Raw genomic sequence first — 22,407 nt, forward strand, 5'->3', positions numbered from 1 at the left:
GAACCCAGGGCAACAAGGCTTAGCGCCAGCTCGCCCTGTTCCCAAGGAAACCGCCCGCGGAGGCACCTGGGGCCCGCGCCGGGCACCTGCGAAAGCCCCGGCTGTCGCCAGGGGGCGCGGGAGCGCGTCGGCCCCACCGGCCCCACGCCCGCCCCGCCCCCATCCCCGCCTTCCCTCCGCAGGGCCGGACCGCTCCCGGCTCCCAGCCCCGCTCCCGGCGCAGGCGCAGTCCCGCGCTCCCTCGGCGGCTCCCCCCGGTAGTGCACCCGCCGCGGCTGAGTGTAGCGGCGTCGGCCCGCCGTTCTCCTCCGCTTGCGACTCCTTCGGGGCGCGTTGTGTGCGGTTCTGCGCGCGCCCCTGAGCGCCGGCCGCGGCCGCGGTGGGTTGGTCAGGTGAGTGCGGCCGCGGGAGGGAGAGGCCCGGGGCGCGGAGCACCGGCCCCCTCGGTGCCCGCGCGCCCGCCGCCCGCGAGCTGGCCGGGAGGGGCGGCCGCAGCAGGTGCAGGTGAGGGCGCGGCGCGCGGGGACCCGGCCGACTGTCCTGGCCCGGCGAACGCGCTTCCCCGCCTGGGCTCGCGGGCTCCGGGACCCCGGCGAAGGCGGCGGCGGGGGCTCGGCGCCTCGGCGCATCTGGGCGCCCCCTGGGGCCGCTGGTGGGCGTCGGGCGGCGGCGGCTCCTCCCCTGTCCCCCGGGCCCCGGCGCGTTACTCATTAACTGCGCGGTCCCGAGCGCTGAGGCTGGGAGCCCGGCGCCCAGTTACCTGTCGGCTGGGCGCGCGCGGCAGGGAGCTGGGGGCCCGGGGTTGCGGAGGGGGCTGTGAGGAGAGTTCACGAACAAGTCTGGAGGCCGGCGCTGGACGGGGCGAGGCAGTAGGCGTGGACCGGAGGTCTTAGGAGACGGCGAGCGGGGCACCGAGGCGAGGCGTAGAGGTCACCCTCGGGAGGTTTCGGCGAAACCTGGTGGGCAAGAGCCAGCACCCGGAATCGCGCCTTAGGAGGCAGCTCAGTTCAGCCTGACTTTTGTTTCGGGGAGTTGAGGCGAGCTGCACAGCCGTAATTGTAATTACACAGCCCTTCCAGCGTGGATAACTCGCTCCGACCGCCCGGGGAAAAGGGAGCTTAATGGACTCTGGAAGTGATGGTGGTAGGTGGAATCTGCAGCACGTGAAGAGTTGTCAGTTGTTATGGGATTTAAAAAAGAAAAAATATCTGTCATGGCTAAAGGGTAAGGTCTTGAAAATTAAGAGCGCTCAGTTAATACTGATTCCGAAGAGGCAGTTTAGTTTCGTGGAAATGTAGCATGTTCCGAGGCTACCTGTTTCCTACTCTTCTGTTTCCCCCTCCAACTTATTCCTTGGAGGGTAGGGAAACAGCCATGTAATCTTTTGCCGTGGAATGATTACATAATTGGAGGAGAGGCCGATAAGAGGATTAAAAACAAAACCGTTCTATTGTAAATCTATTGAAAGACCTGGTTTCTGTTCATTATCCTCATTCGTATTTTGTCGTTCATGCCCTTTTAAAGAAAAAAAAGGTGAATGGCACTTCAAGGAGAAAAGAGGCAGAATAGATTTGTAGACCAATCATAGTAAATATTTGATACTGGTAAATATTCCACCACTTTTATGGGGCCTTGTTCTGTTAACATTTGCTATTTATTTACTAGTGCCGTGCATTTTGATAGGACACTTCATGTTTGGACAGATACGTACCCTAAATATGGTTTATGTGATATAATTCTAAAGCCCTTGTGGAATGCATAGAAATAAACTTAGCAGTTATACAGTTTTACTACAGTAGTGTATGTCTTACTATTAGAAGAAAAGCCTTTTCATTTTTTTCTTTTTCCATTTCAGTAGTATTATATATTAGTACATACCTTTGTGAACCAAAGTGGGTACATTTAGTATAACTCTTCCTTGGGTGTTTGGCGAACACCTCATCTGTGTTACGGAATACCGCTGACTTTTCACCAGGATGGATATTTGATGTTCAGCTGCTTTGTGAATTTGCTAATTCGTGGAGTTTCTAATTAGATCCAGCTGTACTTTCTGAATTGGTGTAGTTATGCATGTGCTTCCTTTGATGATATTATTTTCCTTTAATTTACACCAAACCCTCAACCTCTGCAACACACGCATAGACACTCTACAAATAATTTTTTAAATTGAAAGAGTCTTAGAAGACAATCTACGTCATCATCTTGTTTTTTGATATGGCAGAACAAAAACTTGTAGGTTACAGTAGTTTCACATGTATTATTGTAGTTAGTTTACTTTTTTCCCCCCTCCCTTTCTGAGCAGGACTCGCCGAACCAATTTTAATGAAAAACTGTCTATTTTTAAAGTTTTAGCTCCATTACTTAGCATGCATATGACCTTGAGTAAAGCATTTAACCTCTGAGCTTATTTTCTCCATTTGTAAATGGATGTAGTGTTAGGTTGAACCATGTGAATTTGCCAGTATTCAGCTGTTTTTAATAGGGCTCAACCTAATATGAACTTCACAACGGCGGGATGAGAATTAAATGAGATACTCCACGTGGGAGGCGGAGGAGAGGAACAGATGTTAACGCAACAGTGTGCCATGCGTCCTGCTTGTTGCTTCAAGTACCTTGACTCCTCTAGTCCTCAGCACATTCCTGGAGTATAGGTGGTGTTGTTGCATGTTACAGATCAGGAAATGGAGGGTCAGAGAAGTGAAATAACTTGCCTCTGGTTACTTAGTCGTCAGTGGTCCTATAGTTGACTAATGGCAGAGCCAGGATTAAACACTGGGAGTGACTGCCCAAAATGGAACTCCGACCAGTTTTGCTCCTTCCGGTCCTGAACTACACCTTCTGTAAAAGAGCTTTGTGACTATAAGAAGACACATAGATGAAAAGGGTTATTATTATTTGTATTTCTGGTTAAAAAATATCCAAGTTTTCTGATTGATGGTGATACCGGCACGGCTGCTACTACTACAGAGTCTAGAGCTTATGGTGTATCAGATGCTGGTGTAAACAGTATGTCAGCTCATTTATTCTCAAAGTGACCTAGGAGTTAGGTAATACTTTATCCCATTTTATAGTTGGGAAGATTGAGGCACTGAGAGGTTATGGAGCTTAAGGTCCTTATGGTGATGGATGCTTAAGGTCAAAGCTAATTAAGTGAGGGCACTAAATTAGGAGTCTGGTAGTTCGTCTTTGATGTCCATGATCTTAACCACTGCACTCTACTACTTCTTCATGCATAGGTTGTAATACTGAAGAATTGGTTTTAATTTAGCTTTTATGAGATACTTAATATTGGTGTAATAAGTAATTCTTAATGTATCGCTGGAGATTTTTAAATCAGATATTCATTGAGTATCTACTCTGCAAGTCACAGTGGGAGTTAAAGGAAAGACTATTTAAGGCATCTGGAAGGTAGGCTGTGTAATCATTTCCATATCTTTTGTAAGTTCCTCAAAATTTAGAAAGCACTTTCACATATATATGTTGTTGTTGTAATTTTAATGAGTGCCAGATAAGACACAGTGCTAGAATAGTTGGAGAGTGGGGAGGGAGGAAGGATGAGTTGGTAGAGATACTTGTGTGTTGAGGGAAAGCTTTGAGGATATTCTGAGGGGAGCGTACCTTTTCAAACTAAACCTTTGCCCTGTATAGTGCTAGTCAAAATGTAGGTCAACAAAGCGTAGTCAATTGGTTACTAAATGAATTACCTAAATACACCTGATATCCTAAAATAAAATATCTGAGTTTCTGAAAACGCCTTTCTAGCTAGTTTCTCTTTTTTTTTCTGTACTGCTGTCCTTACCTTTGCCATATAGTACGTATCTTTTTTTTCTTTTATGCTTCCAAAGCATGGAGTATATGCCTTTGTTTTGGTATTTATTTTGATATTTACATTGTGTTTGTAAACGTTTGTTGACAATGAGGTGTCTTTTTCTAGTGTACACATGCTTTGGGGGCAGGGCTTTAATTCATCTTACCCCATTTTATAGCTTTAGCATTGGGCCTGGAACCCAGTAGGTACTGTGCTGTTTGGTGATGGATGGTCAGCAAGAAAAAATGTTAGGATGTGTTGAAATTGACCTAGCAGTAAAAATGGAAATGAGTGTTCGAAGTGGGAATTGAGGGGACTAAGGGAAGGGAGGGGTTACTTACAACAGGTAACATTAACTTGCCATCTCTGTTTCCCTTCTGCTTTCCCTTTCAACGTAAAGTTAAGTGAGGTAGTTTCATAAGCTTCAATTGTATATAGAAAAAAGTGAAAAAGTAAAATTGGTTTATCTTAGGATATCAACAACACAAAATTCCATAGCTATAACCATAAGCTAAGATTACTTAGATCAGAGGGAAAAGAATGGAAATTATTGAAATAGTTCAAGTTTGAGAGATTTGTTGCTTATAGTTAACAACTGTAAAGGAGCATGCTGATGATAGCTTAGAACCAATTAAATAAGTGAATTGTCATTTGATGTGTCCAGATAATAGTATTGAGTGTTTGTGGGCATCTGATTGACAGATCAGGATAAAGTATAAAAGAACAACTAAAGTAAGTTAGAAAAACAGTAAGTAAATGTGCATTAATTAATTTCCTGTTGGGAAGAGAATTATATTTGAACACTATACCTCAGAAGGACTTGTTTTCCCCTTCCTTCTCCTTTATCTAGGATAAACAAGGATCCCTTCTGTTTTGTAAGACAGACTCCTTTCTGTGCTCTTGTTATTTTCCCCACCATTTATTCCTTCTTAGATCTTTATAGATATTATACATTTGTATTATGCCTTACAATCTTTAGAACATTTTTACATTGACAGTTAAGCCATTTGATTTTCTCAAATGTAGGCAGGGGAGATAACACCACTGTTATAGATGTTGAAACTGAAGCTCAGAGAAATTAAGTGACTTGCCCAAGTTCACACAGCCAGTTAATAACAGAATCTGAACTAGAAAGAAGGTTTTCTGAAGCTCATTTGATCAAATGCTCTGGTTTCCCCAAACTTTAGAAATTCAGTTTCATCAATCTTGCTACAGGGTACTTACTGTTTTATCTCTAATTTTTAAAGGTGGCCTGGAGTCACTCACTATCTCTACTCTTCGCTGCTCTGCTATTTATTCCCTCTCTAAAGACTCTTATTGTTTATTTATCCAGTCAATATATACTTCAGTGCCTATTGAATATTTAGTTGACACATATTCTTACATACATAAGATAAAGAGGCTTCCACTTTTAAGAGAAAGAAACCTGGAAAACAATTATTTTTTACGTTTTTGTTCCAAGAATTTGTAATTAAATACAGTGTTAGTAACCCAGTAAGTTCTGAGAATTTTCTGAAAACCTTTAATTTTAAGAATCTGCAATAAATAACATCTCTCAATATGTTAGGTTGTACATTTAAATCCTGTGGAATTAGTAAATGGAAATTAATGTGTGGTCTGTTTTAATAAGAGTGGGAAGATTGTGAGCTTGACAGACCATCTGACTAATATTTCCCTTGGGTTATGAATTAAATTCACACTTATAAACATAGCCTGCTTCCTAAAATGTAAATGTGAAATTTTTTTTTTTTACTACGACCAAAATGTTAGTTTGGAAAACCAACTTTATAATTATAGGGAAAGCTAATGAGAAAATTATTTTTTATATATACACCTTTTTGTTTTGTTTTTTCTTCCTTTATATAGTATTTGAATAAATCTCAAAACTTTCTAATTATTATTGAGAATTTAAAATACAATAAGTAGATGCAAAAGTATGATGACCCTCAAATTTCCCATCATCTAGCCCATCAGCAACGGTCAGTCCTGCCCCATATACTTCCCTGTATTATTCCCCCTCCTGTACTATTTTGAGCAAATTCCAGGAATTGTATAATTTCATCTGTAAATATTTCAGTATGTATCTCTAAAAGATAAGGGCAGTTAGCTACAATACTATGACACACTTTAAAAAATTAACACTAATTCCTTAGTATCAAATATCCACACTGTTTTCGAGTACATCATAAGGCCACTATAGTAAAATCAGGCTTCTGTTGATTTTTATTTATATGCTATTCCTCCCCTCCCCATCAAGAACTATAAGGGGCTGAATAAGTATTTATTTTAAACCCCAGCAAGGCAGCAAAATAGGTAAGGAAATGATGATAGCAAAGAGAATATAGGAAAAAAAATAGAAAGAACACAAAGTAATAGCAAATGCTCATTTCGACAGCAGTGCATTAGAGAAACTTTAGTTTTTTCTTTCTGAAATTAAACAAGCGTTCAGAGATTAAATAGGATTCTTCTATTTGGATTGTTCTCTTCTTACGGTTGGTTGGGTAAGACTGCCTTAGAGATCCTCTGTCTTGATGTAACCTTTATCTGAGTCTTACCCCTGACCTCCAATCAGTTTTACCTTTTAAGTGATTCTCAGATGTAGTGGAGTCAGGTGTTGGAGTCAGATGTACCAGGGCTTGAATCCTAGTTCTGTTGTTTATTGACTGTTTGACCTCGACAAGATTAATCTCTCTGATCCTCAGTTTCTATACCTGTAAAATAGACATAAGAATCATTTCAAAGGGATGCTGTGAGGAATAACAGAATAATGTACATAATGTATATGTGTATATGTCACACATATAGAATGTAATAACATAATGCATATGTGTGTATATGTAGAAATATAAACGAATTGTTCTGAATGTTTTTCATATATATAGATAAATATGCCTCCGTCCCCTCATTTGCAATGCGTGATCTTGGCATTAGATCAGACCTTCATAATCTCTTGCCTAGCCTGTTGCAATAACCTCTTAACCAATTGCCTCTAGTCTCCTCTCTCTAGTTGAAGTCCTCGGGAGTCATTTTTCTAATGACATCACAGTACATCTGTACTTCCTAAAACGTAGATCCGAGCATCTCTTGGATAAACTCCAAGCAGCATTTTCCATGTTAAATGAAGCTTTTAATTATCTGTCGCATATCTGCCTCTCCAGCCTGATTTTCTGTCACTCTTTTTTTTTTTTTGGTTAATTTCATTAGTGCCAAACCCTTATTCCTTGACTGTCCTGTCGTATTTCCTTGCCTAGCCCACCTACAGACTCTTATTCAGCATTTCAAATCTAACTTGTATTTTATTTCTCCCTGAAACATTCTCTTCCTCCTCTCCCCCCAACCCACAGGGTAATCATTTAGTGGCTCATGATAGGCTATGCACCTTCTTTTTACTCCATTTTCATATCTGTGTTCTCAGAACTTAGTACCAGCATTTGCCCTGAGGAGTTGAAGCTGGCAGACATCTTCCGTTCCAACTAGAATAAACATAATTGATAAAAATTATTAAGTACACTTATTTTATACTAAAAATAATATATGTATAAAATATATTTAATAAGTATATAAATCATTAAGTTTTTTTTAGGCTTTCATTAAATGAGTTAATACACGTGAAGTTCTTAACACATAGTTAACTGACACATAGTTAACTTTCAGTAAATATTGACTGCTGTTTTTGCTGTGATAGTTCTGACTTCTGCAAAGAAGAAATAACATGCAATGCATACTAGAAATCAGAAACAAATGGTTTTGATCAACTTTTTTTAAATTGGAAATCAGCTTTATTACTTAAAGCTGAGTAATAATAAAGCCACCCAAGCTGTGTTGGTAATTCACCCATAAGAATTTAATGCTGTCATCCTTTTTACTCATTTTTAGTGATCCTTGACAAGTTTAGTTTATGAATTGGGATAACCTCCGTTTGAAATCAGTTTTTTAAATTACTTATTACTTAACGCAAAGAGTACTACTGCTTAAAAATAGTTTATGTTATTCCTATAAGAACTCTGAATATAAAATAAATCTTAAAGCTTCCGTGTACTATTTGAAAGAGCAAAAGATTTTCAGATGAGTCTGATTGGCAGCTCATTACCAGCTAAGTTAAACATTTTATGGAAATTTCACACGCTTGATAAAGGGACTACATTTAATCTTAAAATAATCTCCTTTTCGGGAGTGACTGTAATTTAAACAGTGTGTTGTAGGTAGAGGCACTGCTCAGAGGTGCTCTACTCTGCGAAATACTACTTGCATTTCTCTTTTAATTCTCACCCTGTGAGGAAGAAAACCGAGCTACAGATTTCCAGATGAGAGAACCTAGGCACACATTGGCCCAGTAACTTGATAGAAGCAGAATTCAGACCTGCCACTCTGAGGTTTGGGTCTTATGTTCCTAGCCTGTGCTCCAGTTTATGCAACAGTTGTATTTTCCATAAATACTTTGCTTTCATACCTTAGACATGCCTGGAAAGTCCTTCCAGGGGGTTTATCTTTCTCATTATTTCCTACTCTTCTTTGGGTCTTTTCTTTGGCTTCACTTTTTCTGGGAGTCCTTTCCTTCTGATTTATTTGCCCCTCCTGTGTGGTCTCTTAGTAGCCTTTGCATATTCTATGGCATTTATCACACTATCATTGCCACTGTCAGTGTCTCCTACTATATTGATACTATTTGGGAGCAGAGATGATTTATCCTCTTCTTTCCCCAGAGCCTGGCACATAGTAGACTCGCACTGAATATTTGTTGAAATAGTTGAGTGTTTATAGGAAAAATAGGGTGGATGTTGCAGGGATGATGGATTTTAATTCAGCTTAAGGAGGAACATTTTTACATGAACCATCTAACAGTGGAAAGGCAAAGCAATTCTAGTGGTAGTAGTGTGGTGTGGTGGTGAAGAGCTAGGACTCTGGAGTCCGGCAGACATAGGTTTTATTTATTTATTTATTATTTATTTATTTTTAAAGTCTTCTATTGAATTTGTTGCAATATTGCTTCTGTTTTATGTTTTGGTTCTTTGGCTGTGAGGCATGTGGGAGCGTAGCTTCTGGACCAGGGATTGAACCTGCACCCCCTGCATTGGAAGGCGAAATCTTAACCACTGGACCGTCAGGGAAGTCCCAGACATAAGTTTTAATACTGGCTACCCTAAGCTGCAGCTTCCTCAACTGTACATGTACTGGAACTATACCTGATATTTAGTAAATGCTCAGTAAATGTTAGCTGTTATTATGAGAGAAACCACCCTATAATCCTTTGTGACTGCGGGGGACTGGTAGTTTGATGGCCCAGCTCCCCATACCCTCCTTCTCCCCCTGGATTATTTTGAAGCAAATCCAGGTAATTTTATTTCATCTATAAATACTTTCGTGTGTATCTCTAAAAGGTAAGATTTTTTTTTTCATGTAACCATAATACCATTATCTCTAAAAATGGACAAAAATTCATAATAATATCAGTAATATCCAGTGTTCAAGTTCCCTTTATTGTCTTATAATATGATTTTACAGTTGGTTAATTCAAATAAGAATTCAAACAAGGTCCATACATTATATTTCATTATGTCTCTTAAGTCTATAAATTCCCTCTTTTTTTCCACTTTTATTTATTGAAAAAACCAGGTGGTTTATCCTGTAAGAGTTTCCCAAAGTCTAGATTTTGCTGTCTTTGTCCATATGGTATTATTTTTGATATGTTCCTGTAGGCTCTGTATTTCCTATAAACTGATGAAGACGTTATTTTTAGTATGTTCCTCTAGCCTCTTTCCTATAAACTGATAAAGACCTAAAGGCTTGATTGGATTGGGATCTTTTTTTTCTTATTAGGGGGCCAAGAATGCTTCATGGATGGTGGTAGTGTTCATTTCCTGTTATACCACATAATTCTCATAATGTCTGATTTTCTCCCTTTTTGTAATAATAATGTCATCAGTGAGTTCAGGTACTGTCGTTCTGATCCATTAATTATAAAGTGCCCCAGATTTTACCTTAGGGTTTTAATAGTTATTGATAAGTGTTGCCTAGACTCATTATTTCATTAGGATTGCAAAGTTATATTTATTAAGTGGGATGCTTTTAAAAGAAGGATTTTTCCTCATAAACTATTTAGTTCTTTAATGTATAGGAAAGTCAGGGTAAATACTGGATTCTTTCCTTTATTTTACCAGTTTTCAAAATAGTGAATTTGTTCCATAGCACTGATCAAAAGGGACCAGTGAGATTTTTTTGTTTTGTCTTATTTTTAGTATAATCATGAACTCATGGGTTTAGAATTATTTTTTGTTCTTTACAGGTATTATCCTTTTTGATGTTCAGATTGTCCCATCTTTGTTTAGTGGGAGTCCTTTTGATACCACTCCAGTAGTCTCTGATAGCTTTCTTGCTTCCTGGTAAAACAAGATGTTGCAAGGTCCTTTTGTACATTACTGCCCCGGGCTTGGAATCAGCCATTTCTCCGAGGAGCCCTTGTTCTTTTTTCGTAGGAAATGGTATTACTCTGGGCACAAGGGGTACTCATTGCTCCTGAGTTGGTTGCTGTTGTTATACCTTTTCAGTGGCTAAAGGTAGACATCTTTTTAAATAGAAAAAATTTCCCTCTTATTTCTCTCTTTTTTTTTTTTTTCCCCTCTTATTTCTGATTCAAATTTAGGACTTCAGAGTTTTAAGTTCCTTGATTTTGTATTTGTATATCTTTTCTCATAGGTTGAAAATCTTAGTTTTGAATGATATTAATATAATTTGTTTTATCTTTTATAATAGTTTCAGAATAGCAGTATCAACATTACTTACTAATATGATTACTGAAAATAGTGTATGATTTTTTTAACTTCCTTTTGACCTTAGAATATATTCCACTAGGGATATACAGTTTTATTACTATGTTTTAAAATCGTTTGAAATAGTTCTTTTTGATGTTGGTTAAAACTACCATGTCAGTACACAGCTAGATTCATTTGTTTTATTTTTAGATATTCTTTTTTAAAATCTAATTTTGTTTTATCATTTACGTGGTTCCAAGTTCAAATTCAAATCAACAAAGTAGGGTACATTTGGAAAAGTATAGCTTTTATGCCTGTCTCCTCTTCCTGTTCTCGCCCTTTCCTAAAGGTAACTGTTTTTGTTTTTTTTTTTTTAATTAGTTTTTGGTGTATCCTTCCATTTCTAAAATATAAGTACATATGAAAAAGTATATATATAATTATATATATATAAATAAATTTGTATTTTCTCCTTTCTTAGATAAAAAGTAGCTTACTACTTTTACTTGTCTTATTTTCAATGCTTTTTTTTAATTGAGTATGAGAGAGTACAGTTTTTCAGTTTAATGAATGAGGTTTTTTTTTCTGTATTTTATGATGAAATTATATGGTCTATTGGTACTTGTGTTTGGGAATTTTTCGAAGTTCTGGGAAAGTATTAGTCACGATTATCAAAGTACTATTGTAGGAAAGAAAAAAATTGGGAAGAGAGATTGGATTCAGATCGTAGAAGACCTTGATTTTCTGGATAACAAGTTTGGAATTTATTCTGTAGACAGTGGGAAATCAGTAAAGGTTTATAAGATTTCTTTATATTTTTCAAGTGAAAAACTTGAGTGGTATACTTTTTAGTTTTCATGTACATTTTTTATATAATTGTGTAGTTGCATGAAATATTTTTTACTGATGGAGAAACTGAAGCATACGTGTTATTATTAACAGCTGACTGATAACAGATGTTTATTTGTACTCTGTGCCAGTTACATAGTACACTACTAAATACTTTATGTGGATTGTCTGCCTTAATCCTCACAGCAACCTGGAGAAGGGAGGGAATATTATTATTCCCATTCTCATCCCATTAGAGGAGAAATTTAAGGCTTAGAGAAATGTAATGCATTATCCTGGATTGGATCTTGGGCCTATCCAGAACGTTATTAGGATAATCAGTGAACTTTGATTGGGGTCAGTTGTTTAGATGGTAATAGTGATCAGTGTTAACATCCTGATTTTGGTGATGGTTTACTTAGGATATATACACTGAGATATTAAGGGGTAATGGGCATCATGCTTAAAACCTATTCTCAAATGGTTTGAAAATGTTAACAGTTTCATAATCTGGGTGAAATATATAGAGGAGCTCTGTAACTCTTATGTAAATTTGAAATTATTTCAGAATAAAAGAAAAATACACTGACTCATCCGAAGTCAGAGCCAGTATGAGGCAGAACAGAACAGTTAGTTGAACTAATAAGCACATGTGTCTCTATCTTTACTGCCTCTTCTCCTTATTCTAACCAAAGTCACATATGATAGCAAAGTTAAAAATACCAAGCAAATTTTTATTCATTCCTCATTGTTAAATATTTATTAATTAATCATTGTAACAGTGTTAGCCATCACTTTCAAGTTTATTCTGAATCAGATTGTTTGCCTTTTGTAGTGTTTATAGTCTGAGATCACTTAATAAATTTTAAATGATTGTAGTTTCTTTCCTTTGCTGTCTCTTTTCATTGTAAGTTTATAGTTTATAATGGACTGTTAAACACATTTTATAAATATACATCTTAATTTAATTTTAAATGTCACTATCTCAAAATAATTTCCTGCTTTTTGTTTTAACATAGGTTATCCTATGATGAGGCATTTGCTATGGCTAATGACCCCTTGGAAGGCTTCCATGAAGTAAACCTTGCTTCACCTACTTCTCCAGACCTTCTTGGTGTGTATGAACCGGGAACTCAAGAGCAGACTACCTCACCAAGTGTCATCTACCGGCCACATCCTTCAGCTTTATGCTCCGCCCCTATCCAGGCTAATGCCTTAGATGTTTCCGACCTTCCTACACAACCTGTGTATTCATCCCCCAGACGTTTAAATTGTGCAGAAATATCTAGTGTCAGGTAGGAGATCATCAAAATGCTTGTTTTAGAGTATTGTATTAAACAAACGAAGTTTGCTTGGTTAACTTATTTTAAGTTTTATTGTTTTAGAAAATTTGAATAATATAAGGTGGTTCATGAAGAGCAATACATGTTAATCCTCAAGACCAGGGGTCACAAACTTTTTATGTAAAGGGCCAAATAGTAAATATTTTAGGCTTTGTGGGCTACACAGTCTCTGTTGTAACTGTTGGACTCTGCTGTTAAAGTGTGAAAGCAGCCGTAGACAGTATGTAAATGAATAAGCTCCAATAAGACTTTATATATAGACACTGAATTTTGAATTTTATATAATTTTCTTGTGCCACAAAATATTATTGTTTTTTTTCAACCATTGAAAATGTAAAAATCATTCTTGGCTTGTAGGCCTTAAAAAACAGGTGGCAGGCTGGATTTATCCTGCATTTAGTTTGCAGACCCCTGTTCTAGAGTAGTACTATCCAATAGAACTTTCTGGGATGATGAAAATGTTCTGTTTCTGTGCTGTTTAATATGATAGCCATTAGACCTATGTGGCTATGAAGGACTTGAAATGTGGTTGCTTTGGCTCAGGACATGCTATTAATTAGATATAGTGGTGAACAGATTGGATAATGCAGTTATAGACGTGTGTTTATGCCAGTTATATTTAAGCACATGCTGATGTTTTTTTAACTCTCCTTTACAGCATCCATGTTACAGACCCAGCACCTTGTTCTACCTCTGGAATCACAGCTGGGTTAACTAAATTAACTACAAGAAAGGACAACTGTAATGCAGAGAGGGAGTTTTTACAGGGTGCTACCATAACAGAGGCTTGTGATGGCAGTGATGATATTTTTGGGTTGAGTACTGATAGTCTGTCCCGCTTACGAAGCCCATCTGTTTTGGAAGTTAGAGAAAAGGGCTATGAAAGATTAAAAGAAGAACTTGCAAAAGCTCAGAGGGTAAGCAAAAAGATATTTTATTCTTCCATATGTTATATTCAAAATTAATATTTATCCATGGGGGGGGCAACTCAAGTGAAATCATTACAGTTCTACACTTATCTTTTGCATATGCACAGTCTTAGCTCCTGTTGGGCAGCATTTAGGAATCTGTGAAATTGAGTAGTAAAGAAGCTCATCTTAGAGTACAAACTAGAAAAAAGAGATTCTTAAGTTCTTTTTGTGCCCCCCCTACATTGCCTGTTCCCTGTCTTGCATTATCTGTAATGCAGATTTGGTGAGTTATGTTCCATGTGTCGGTTTTTTCCTCTCTGTATGTGATTGACTTTGTGATTATTTGCTTGAAGCCATTCAGTCCAAGTCATTATGTTTTGAGGAACTGTTTTAGTAGTAGTGCCTTGCCATTCAGCTGGGTTTGAATATTTTCTGTACCTTACCTTGGAGGATTTTCGTCTCCTAGTAATTTGTTCTGTTTCTCACTTGGTCGTCTTTTAAATTTCTATTTATTCCCAAATTTGTGACTATATCTCATTCTTTTTCTGTGTCTGTAATTAAATTTTAAAGGGAAATTTGTAGCACTAAGTATTCATACATTAGAAAAAAGGAAAAGTTTCAAATCAACAATCTAGTCTCCCACTTAAAGAAACTAGAAGAAGAACAGCAAAATAAAACCAAGAGCAAGCAGAAGGAAGGAAATAGTAAAGAACAGAAATCAATGAAATTGACAACAGAAAAACCAGAGAAAATGAATGAAACAAAGTGCTGGTTCTTTAAAAAGATCAGTAGAATTGACAAACCTCTAATAAGACTGATAAAAAAGAACAGAAGACACATTATCAATAGCAGGAATGAAACAGAGGGTATCACTACAGACCCTGCAGACATGGAAAGTATAATAAAGGAATAATACGAACAACTCTATGTATATAAATTTCACAACTCAGGTGAAATGGACCAGTGCACATTTAGAAAATTGAGGCAATAGGGAAAACATTCTATGACATGATTTCCAGCATATTATGACATTTTACAAACATATATTCCCATCTTCTCCCCACCAGACTTTTCTCTCAAGAGCATAACATTGATTTTTGTATCCCCAGTGCCTAGAATAATACAGGACGATGCCTGGCATATATGTCTCTTTATAATGCTTCAATGAATGGCTAATTAAACATCCATGAAGATATGCTAAAACATTTTTGGTTGAATGTATATTTATCAGAAAGAAAAATCAATAGCCTTCTTAATCTTTTCCCAAAGGTAGGGGGTGTGGTGAGATATGGCTATATTTGGCATCTGTCATTTGGCTCAGACTCTCATCTTAATACAGAGTATTAAGTGAAATAACAATTTATATACAGGTAAACTATTGAACATATATATCCATCTTTGGGAATACATTGTGGTTACTGATTGGTCAGAATATATTGCTAATTTCTTAGCTCAAGTTTGGAGTTATTTTTGAAATTTTTAGTTTGTTGTATTTAGAAGTACTGTCGAGGTAATTGAAATGATAATGATGTGTGAACACATGCATATGGTGAATTTTATTATGAAGAGTATAAGATAGTATTAATACTTACTTAGAGCTCAAGACTTGAAAAGGACTGTTGGATATGAAAATACTTCCTGAATTAATGGCAACTCATGAATCAAAATTATGTCACTAGTCATTCTGTTTATTCTGATTATTCTTTTAAGAGCGGCCAGAAAGTTACCATTTTTCCATCCTTTTTCTCTTAACCTATTTTTGTCTCCCTATTTAAAGTGGGCTTTCTTGAAGGCAGCATATTATTAGATCTTGCTTTTTTATCCTTTCTGATAATCTCTGCCTTTTAATTGGTGTGTTTATGTTAGACTATTTACATTTAATGTGATACAGTTTGGTTTAAATCTGCCATCTTACTATTTGTTTTCTGTTTGTCTCTTCTATTTCTTTTTCCCTTTTTTCTCCTTTTATGCCTTCTTTTGGATTAATTCCATATGTTTTTGTGATTTCATCTTACCTCCTTTGGCTTATTGGCTGTATATCTTCGTTTTGCTAATTTAGTGATTGCTTTAGGGTTTGTAGTATACAACTTTAACTTATCACTCTCTACGTTCTGATAATATTATACTATCTCACATACAGTATAAGAACTTTACAAAAGTATGCAGTTGACCCTTGGACAAAGTGGGGTTAGGGGCACTGACCCCTGTGCAATTGAAAATCTGCATATGACTTTATGTGGTTCTGTATCCGTGGATTCAGCCAACCATGGATTGTGTGCTACTGCAGTATGTATTTATTTTTAAAAATCCACATATAAGTGGACACATGCAGTTCAAACCCATGTTGTTCAGGGCTCAACTGTACTTTCGTTTTCCCCTTTCAGTTTTTGTGCTGTGATTGCCATAATTTTACTTCTTTATATGTTTTATTTAAATTCCACAATACATTTATTTTTTCATTAAACAGCTGGTTATTTTTTAAAGGGATTTAAATATAAGAATCCTCATATTTACCCATACAGTTACTATTTCCAGTGCTCTTCATTCCTTCATGTGGATCCAGATTTCCATCTGATACCATTTTCCTTCTGCTTGGAGGACTTCCTTTAACATATTTGTTACGTGTGTGCTGCTGATAAATTATTTTCAGCTGTTGTATATTTTAAAAGGTATTTTTTTTCACCTTTGCTTTTGAAATATAGTTTCACGGGGTAAAGAATTTTAGGTTGATAGTTTTTTTCTTTTAGTACTTTAAAGATGTTGCTCTAGTGTCTTCTAGCTTGCACTGTCTCTCACGAGAAGTCAGCTGTTATCCTTACCTTTGTTTTTCTGCATGTGATGTGATATTCCTCTTTATCACTGGCTGTAAGCTATTTGATTATGGTATGCCTTGGTGCGGTTCTCTTCGCGTTTCTTGAACTGGGAATTTGTGGAGTTTCTTGAATTTGTGGGTTGTTTGTTTTCATAGAAATTGGGAAATTTGGGCCATTATTTCTTCAAAAACATTTACTTACCTCCCCTATCTCTCCTCTCCTTCAGGACTCCTATTATGTGTACAGTAAACTGCTTAAAGTTGTCCCACAGCTCACTGATGCTCTATTCATTTATTTTTTAAATCTTTTTTCTTTCTGTGTTTCATTGTGTATAATTTCTGTTGCTGTGTCTTCAATGTCACTACTCTTCTTTTTTCCCCCTGTAGTATCTAATATGTTAATTCTATACAATGTATTTTTTATCACAGACATGTTAGTCTTCATCCCTGAAAGTTTGATTGGGTCTTTTAAGTATTTCATTTGTTTTGTTTAACATGTTTAGTCTGTCTTCTAGCTTCTTGAACATATGAAATACAGTTTAATAACATTTAATCCTTGTCTAATAATGCTTTTATCTCTTCAGGTGAAATGCTGGAACAAATCATAGGCCTCACTTTATTGTTTCCCGTTTCTGGAGGATCACTGTCTTTTTTGCCTGATGTCCAATGTCTTAAAAATCATTTCACAATTTTTTTCCCTTTTTTTTTAGTTCTGTCAGGCAGCGTGGTAAATATGATCCCTGGTACTCTATCTTGATTGAGAGTGAAAGTTCTATTTCTTTATTTGTATTGTTTGCTCTGCCCCATCCCAGTTAACCCCAACACAGAAGTCTACACCTAAACATACACTTCAATAATTTTGAGCTTCATGAAGATAAGGATTACATGTGTTTTTGCTCATGATTATGTCTTGAGCACATAATGGCTTCTCAACACATTCTGTTGATTAAATGAATATATACATGTGTATGCAGTTACACTGTTGTGTAAGTAGACACACATGCATAATATATTAGTTAGGGATGTGTTAGCTTCTTGTAAGGTACCCCTAAATTTTAGTGACTTAATAGAAGTTCATTTTTATTCATTTAACACTTTAAAGCAAATGTTCATAGTTCACAGGCAGTTCTTTGTGAAATAATTTGGGGATCTATGTTTCTTCTGTCTTGGATCTTTGTAATCTTTTAGAGTTTTCTTATCGTATCTAACCAGTGAAGTGAAGGGAAAAGAAAGCTTGGAGAAAGCACACCTGCTTCTAAAAAGCTTTGACTTAGAAGTGATACACATAACTTTTACTTACATTCCATTGGTGTGAACCAGTTTCATGCTGACACTTAAATGTGTGATGGGCTGGGAAATGTAGCCTTGGTGGAGTAACCACTTACCAGCAACAAATCCATACTCTGTGTAGGGGGAGCAACCATGTGGTTATTGATTTTCAGGTGCAGGGATGCCAGGGGTAGTGATGTAGTCCTTCACTTGTTTGGCCTTCTACAGGTCATTGCTGAAGAACAACTTTTGGTGGAATCCTGAGACAGAAGTTGGGTTTTAGTACATCACTTTTAAAATGTAGATTCCCGGAGTCTACGCCATCTTCTGTTGAAACAAAATTATTGTATTGAGGCTTGAGGATATGCATTTTCAATAAACTACGCTATTGATTCTTTTTTTTATATATATAAATTTATTTATTTTATTTATTTATTTTTGGCTGTGTTGGGTCTTTGTTGCTGCTAGCGGGCTTTCTCTAGTTGCGGTGAGCAGGGGCTACTCTTCGTTGCGGTGTGCGGACCTCCCATTGTGGTGGCTTCTCTTGTTGCAGAGCATGGGCTCTAGGTGCACAGGCTTTAGTAGTTGTGGCACGCAGGCTCTGTAGTGGTGGCTCGCGGACTCTAGAACGCAGACTCAGTAGTTGTGCCACACGGGCTTAGTTGCTCCACGGCATGTGGGATCTTCCCAGACCAGGGCTCGAACCCGTGTCTCCTGCATTGGCAGGTGGATTCTTAACCACTGTGCCACCAGGGAAGCCCTCCTTTTTGTTTTTTAATTGAAGTATAATTGATTTACAATGTTGTGTTAGTTTCTGGTGTACAGCACCCTATTGATTCTTATATTCACTAAAGTGTGAGACCTACTGATATAAGGTGTTACTTTCAACTTTTAATTATTCTTCCTTAAAAGAGAATGAAAATGACTTAGAAAATAAAATCCAGTGGAATAGCTTGCAGCCAGAGAAAGTCATTCAAAACACATACTCTTACAGATCCATGTTTAGCATGGCCCTACTAACTGTGACCAAGGATGCTTATAAACATTTACTGTGTTCTTTTATGAACAAACATTTCTTGAGTAACCAAAGTTCTCACAGCTTGTATTAGGCCCTGTAGAGGGAAAAATAAATTAGACTTTACCCTACTCTTACGGTGCTAGTTGGGGAGAAAAGACATGTATGCGTGGTGATGTTTCATTGATCCTTAGTTGTACGTTGTCCCTCATTTTAACATCTCTGAAATCAGTATGAGTTTTAAAATTGCTCCCAGCTAGGCAGCAGTCATAAGAGTTGTCATTGCCTGCTTGCGTGCTAACTTGCCTGTAGCCGTACATGTTGTTACTAAATCAGTTGAATTATGTGAGCTGGGTGCTGAATTACTGGGTTAAATGTCCTAAAAGGATCTCACTATGATAGGACATCAAAACAAAGAGAAAGGTACAAAAGAGAATGACATAGGATAAAAATTTGTGTCTCCATCAGTTTAAAAGAGTTCTTCCTATAAAGTGCAAAATGAAGATTCTAAGTGGAAAAAAAAAACCCATCAGATCATAGTTTCATTGCCAACATTTTTTCTTTCTTGATGTATAAAATGTTTATCTTAAAATTAATGAGTCTTAAATTTGATGGAATTTACTTGATCATAGAGTCCTGATTTTCTGCGTTTGAAATATCCCTCAAATTTCTTTTCTCTAGTACTACTACTCTTAAGTCTGTGTCTCTTGCCTGAAATACTTCAGTAATCAACTGTTTTCCCTGTCTCCAGTCTTTTTTTTTTAACCTAGCCACACTGTTCAAGGTACTGTTTTGAATTGCAGTCTGATTGTCACTGTCCTGTTTAAAATCCTTCAGTGACTTCCCATTGCCTTTGGGATGATTTCCCCTTTTCTTTGTAGTAAGTTCCACTTTCTTAGCCAAGGCTTTTCAGGACTCACCATAAACCTAACTTTCTGACATTATCTAACTGTGGCATCCACCCCTCCCCATCTTTAGCCACTGTGGAATACACTGTTTTAGTCTTTACATTTGGCAGGCTCCTACTTTTTCTAATATGTGCACATCACTACGATAGCCCTTATCAGTTTTCCTTGTGAATCTGTTTAAAGATTTGCTGCCCTCAGTAGGCTATGGATTTGTGAAAAGCATGGACTGGGCCTCATTCCTTTTCTCTTGCCAGCACCTAGATGAATGCCTGATGCATTGTTAGCACGAAATTAATGTTTGTCGAAGGAGTGAATTTCGAATAGCTATTTTACAGTATAAGGTACTGATAATGAAAAGTACAAATGGCATTCTAAAAAGTATTCCCATGAAATACAAATTTGAGTTCATATGGGTAGATTGATTTAGACCTAGAAGCATAAAGATAAAGAGTCAGAGATTTATGCCCAGTCCAGGTGGATGAGATCAAATTGGGGAATGAAACAGGAATGAATCAGACCAGTTTAACTCTAGTTTTAGAGTATGGATCAAAGGTAATAACTCTGAAAAGGGAAACTGAGCACATATTGTAGAGGGTCTTTAGTATCAGGGTGAGGTTTACTTTGGTAAATGGTAGGGAATGATTCAAGAATTTGCCTTTGTGAATGATATATGTATTGCTCTGAGGATTGGAAGCTTCTCAAGGGGACAGTATCTTACTTGGTATTGTATCCTGAGGGATTACTGTAGTACCTACATAGTAGGAAATGTTGAATGAATTGACTTAGTTTTCATATATAATTATAACATTGTGAAATTTTAGAGTTCAGAAGGATCTGGAATTAAACGTATGCATTTACAGAGTTATAAATTAACTCAGGGAGAATTGGCATCTTTATGATGACTTTCTATTCAAGAACATAATATGTCTTTCTTCCTATTTATTTAGGTCTACTTTTGTATTTGAGAGTATTCCACTTTGTGTTGTAGTCTTTAGCATTATGAAGTTTCCTTTATCTACTTTAATGACTTTTGCCCTGCCTAGTCTGATATCAATATTGAGGTCTCTGTTTTGTTTTTATTTGTATTATATTTTTTAGTGCACTTCTATCCATCCTTTTATTTTTAATCTGTCTGAATCACTTAGTTTTAGGTGTGTCTCTTGTATAGAGAATAGAGATGGATTTTGCTTTTTTAGCCGATCTGAAAATCATTTTCTTTTAATAAGTGAGTTACACACATTTGTATTTATTGATAAGTATTCTGCATTGGGGCTTGTTTCTGTCACATAGCTTTCAAATGTCTACTCTAGGAATACAATTCTTTTCACTCTGTGCTCTGTTTTCTTTGTGCAGTCTTCCTTTTTTTCCTATTTGGTATTTTGGAAGGTTTGATTTCCATCCTAGTTGTTACCTTTAATCAAAGAATTTCTCTTAGCCTTTCTTTAGGTACTGACTTTGTTCCCTACTATAAGCAATACCATAAAATTATCTAGTAACTATTTCTTTCCTTCTCCTCTATCATTTAATTTTAGTTACAGGTATTATCTTAAGGTTAATCTCTATGGTGTTAAATATGTTTAGGTTAATACTAATTGATTTGTGAGCCTCAAGTTATATCCCTTTATTCCCAGTTTATATTTAAGAAGTTAGTGAATTTAGTTTCACCTTTCTCCTATTTTGTTGGGGTTTTTTTGTTGTTGTTTTTTTGTCTGTGTTATTTTTACGTTTCTAAAACTTATAACATTTATGTAACTGTTTTCTTAACTTTATCCCCATTTAAAAAAACAGACTTTTTTTTAGAGCAATTTTAAGCTCATAGCAGAAATTGAGAGGAAAGTACAGAGTGGCTATATATCCCCTTTCCCCACATATGCATAGCCACTCCCACTATCAACATCTCACCCCAGAATGGTACAGTTGTTACTGTTGGTGAACCTATATTGACATGTTATTATCCCCCATTTACTTTAGTGTTTACATTAGGGTTCACTCTTGGTGTTGTACATTCTGTGGATTTTGACAAAAATATAATAATGTGTATCTATCATTATAGTATCATATGGAACAGTTTCACTGTCCTGAAAATCCTCTATGCTCTACCTATTCATCCCTCCCTGCCCCTCAGTCCCTGGCCGCCCACTGATCTTTTTACCATCTCCATAGTTTTCCCTTTTTCAGAATGTCATGTAGTTGGAGTCATACAGTATGTAGCCTTTTCAGATTGAATTCTTTTATTTAGTCATGCATTTATTTTCCTCCATGTCTTTTCATGGCATGAGAGCTCATTTCCACTTAATGCTGAGTAATGGTTCGTTATTTGGATGTACAAAAGTTTAATTAGTCATTTACTTACTGAAGGATATTTAGTTGCTTCCAAGTTTTGGCAGTTATCAATGTGTAAACATCTATGTGCAGGCTTTTGTGTAGATACAAGTTTTCATATCCTTTGGGTAAATCCAAGGTGTATGATTGCTGGATCGTGTGGTAAGAGTATGTTTGGTTTTGTAAAAAATTGCAAGCTGTCTTCCAAAGTGGCTGTACCATTTTGTATTCCTACCAGCAATGCATGAGAATTCGTGTTGCTCTCCATCCTTGTCAGTATATACTGTTCTCAGTGTTTGGGTTTTGGCCATTCTAATAGGAGTATGGTGGTATCTCGTTGTTGTAGTTTGCATTTCCCTGATGACATGTAATATGGAACGTCTTTTCATATGCTTATTTGCCATTTGTATATCTTTGGTGAGGTGTCTGTTCAGATCTTTTG

General features: G+C 37.0%; 1 protein-coding gene across 6 annotated transcripts in view; it reads left to right on the forward strand.

Moving 5' to 3' along the window:
- Window positions 1-217: 217 nt before the first annotated feature.
- RAB3IP (RAB3A interacting protein) overlaps window positions 218-22,407 on the forward strand; it is a 60,117-nt gene continuing 37,927 nt past the window's right edge. For 2 of the 6 annotated variants that reach the window (XM_082351685.1, XM_082351684.1), the window contains exons 1-2: window positions 12,405-12,680; window positions 13,387-13,645. In XM_082351685.1, the coding sequence (XP_082207811.1) occupies window positions 12,430-12,680; window positions 13,387-13,645 (510 nt within the window). In that variant the 5' untranslated portion in view covers window positions 12,405-12,429. Of the gene's footprint in view, window positions 393-485; window positions 505-984; window positions 1,225-12,404; window positions 12,681-13,386; window positions 13,646-22,407 lie in introns of those variants that run through there. The other 4 variants (XM_082351686.1, XM_082351688.1, XM_082351687.1 and 1 more) reach the window with 4 other exon arrangements.

Source organism: Balaenoptera borealis (genome assembly GCF_965194805.1).
Source record: "Balaenoptera borealis genome assembly, chromosome: 13".
NCBI classification, from domain to species: domain Eukaryota; kingdom Metazoa; phylum Chordata; class Mammalia; order Artiodactyla; family Balaenopteridae; genus Balaenoptera; species Balaenoptera borealis.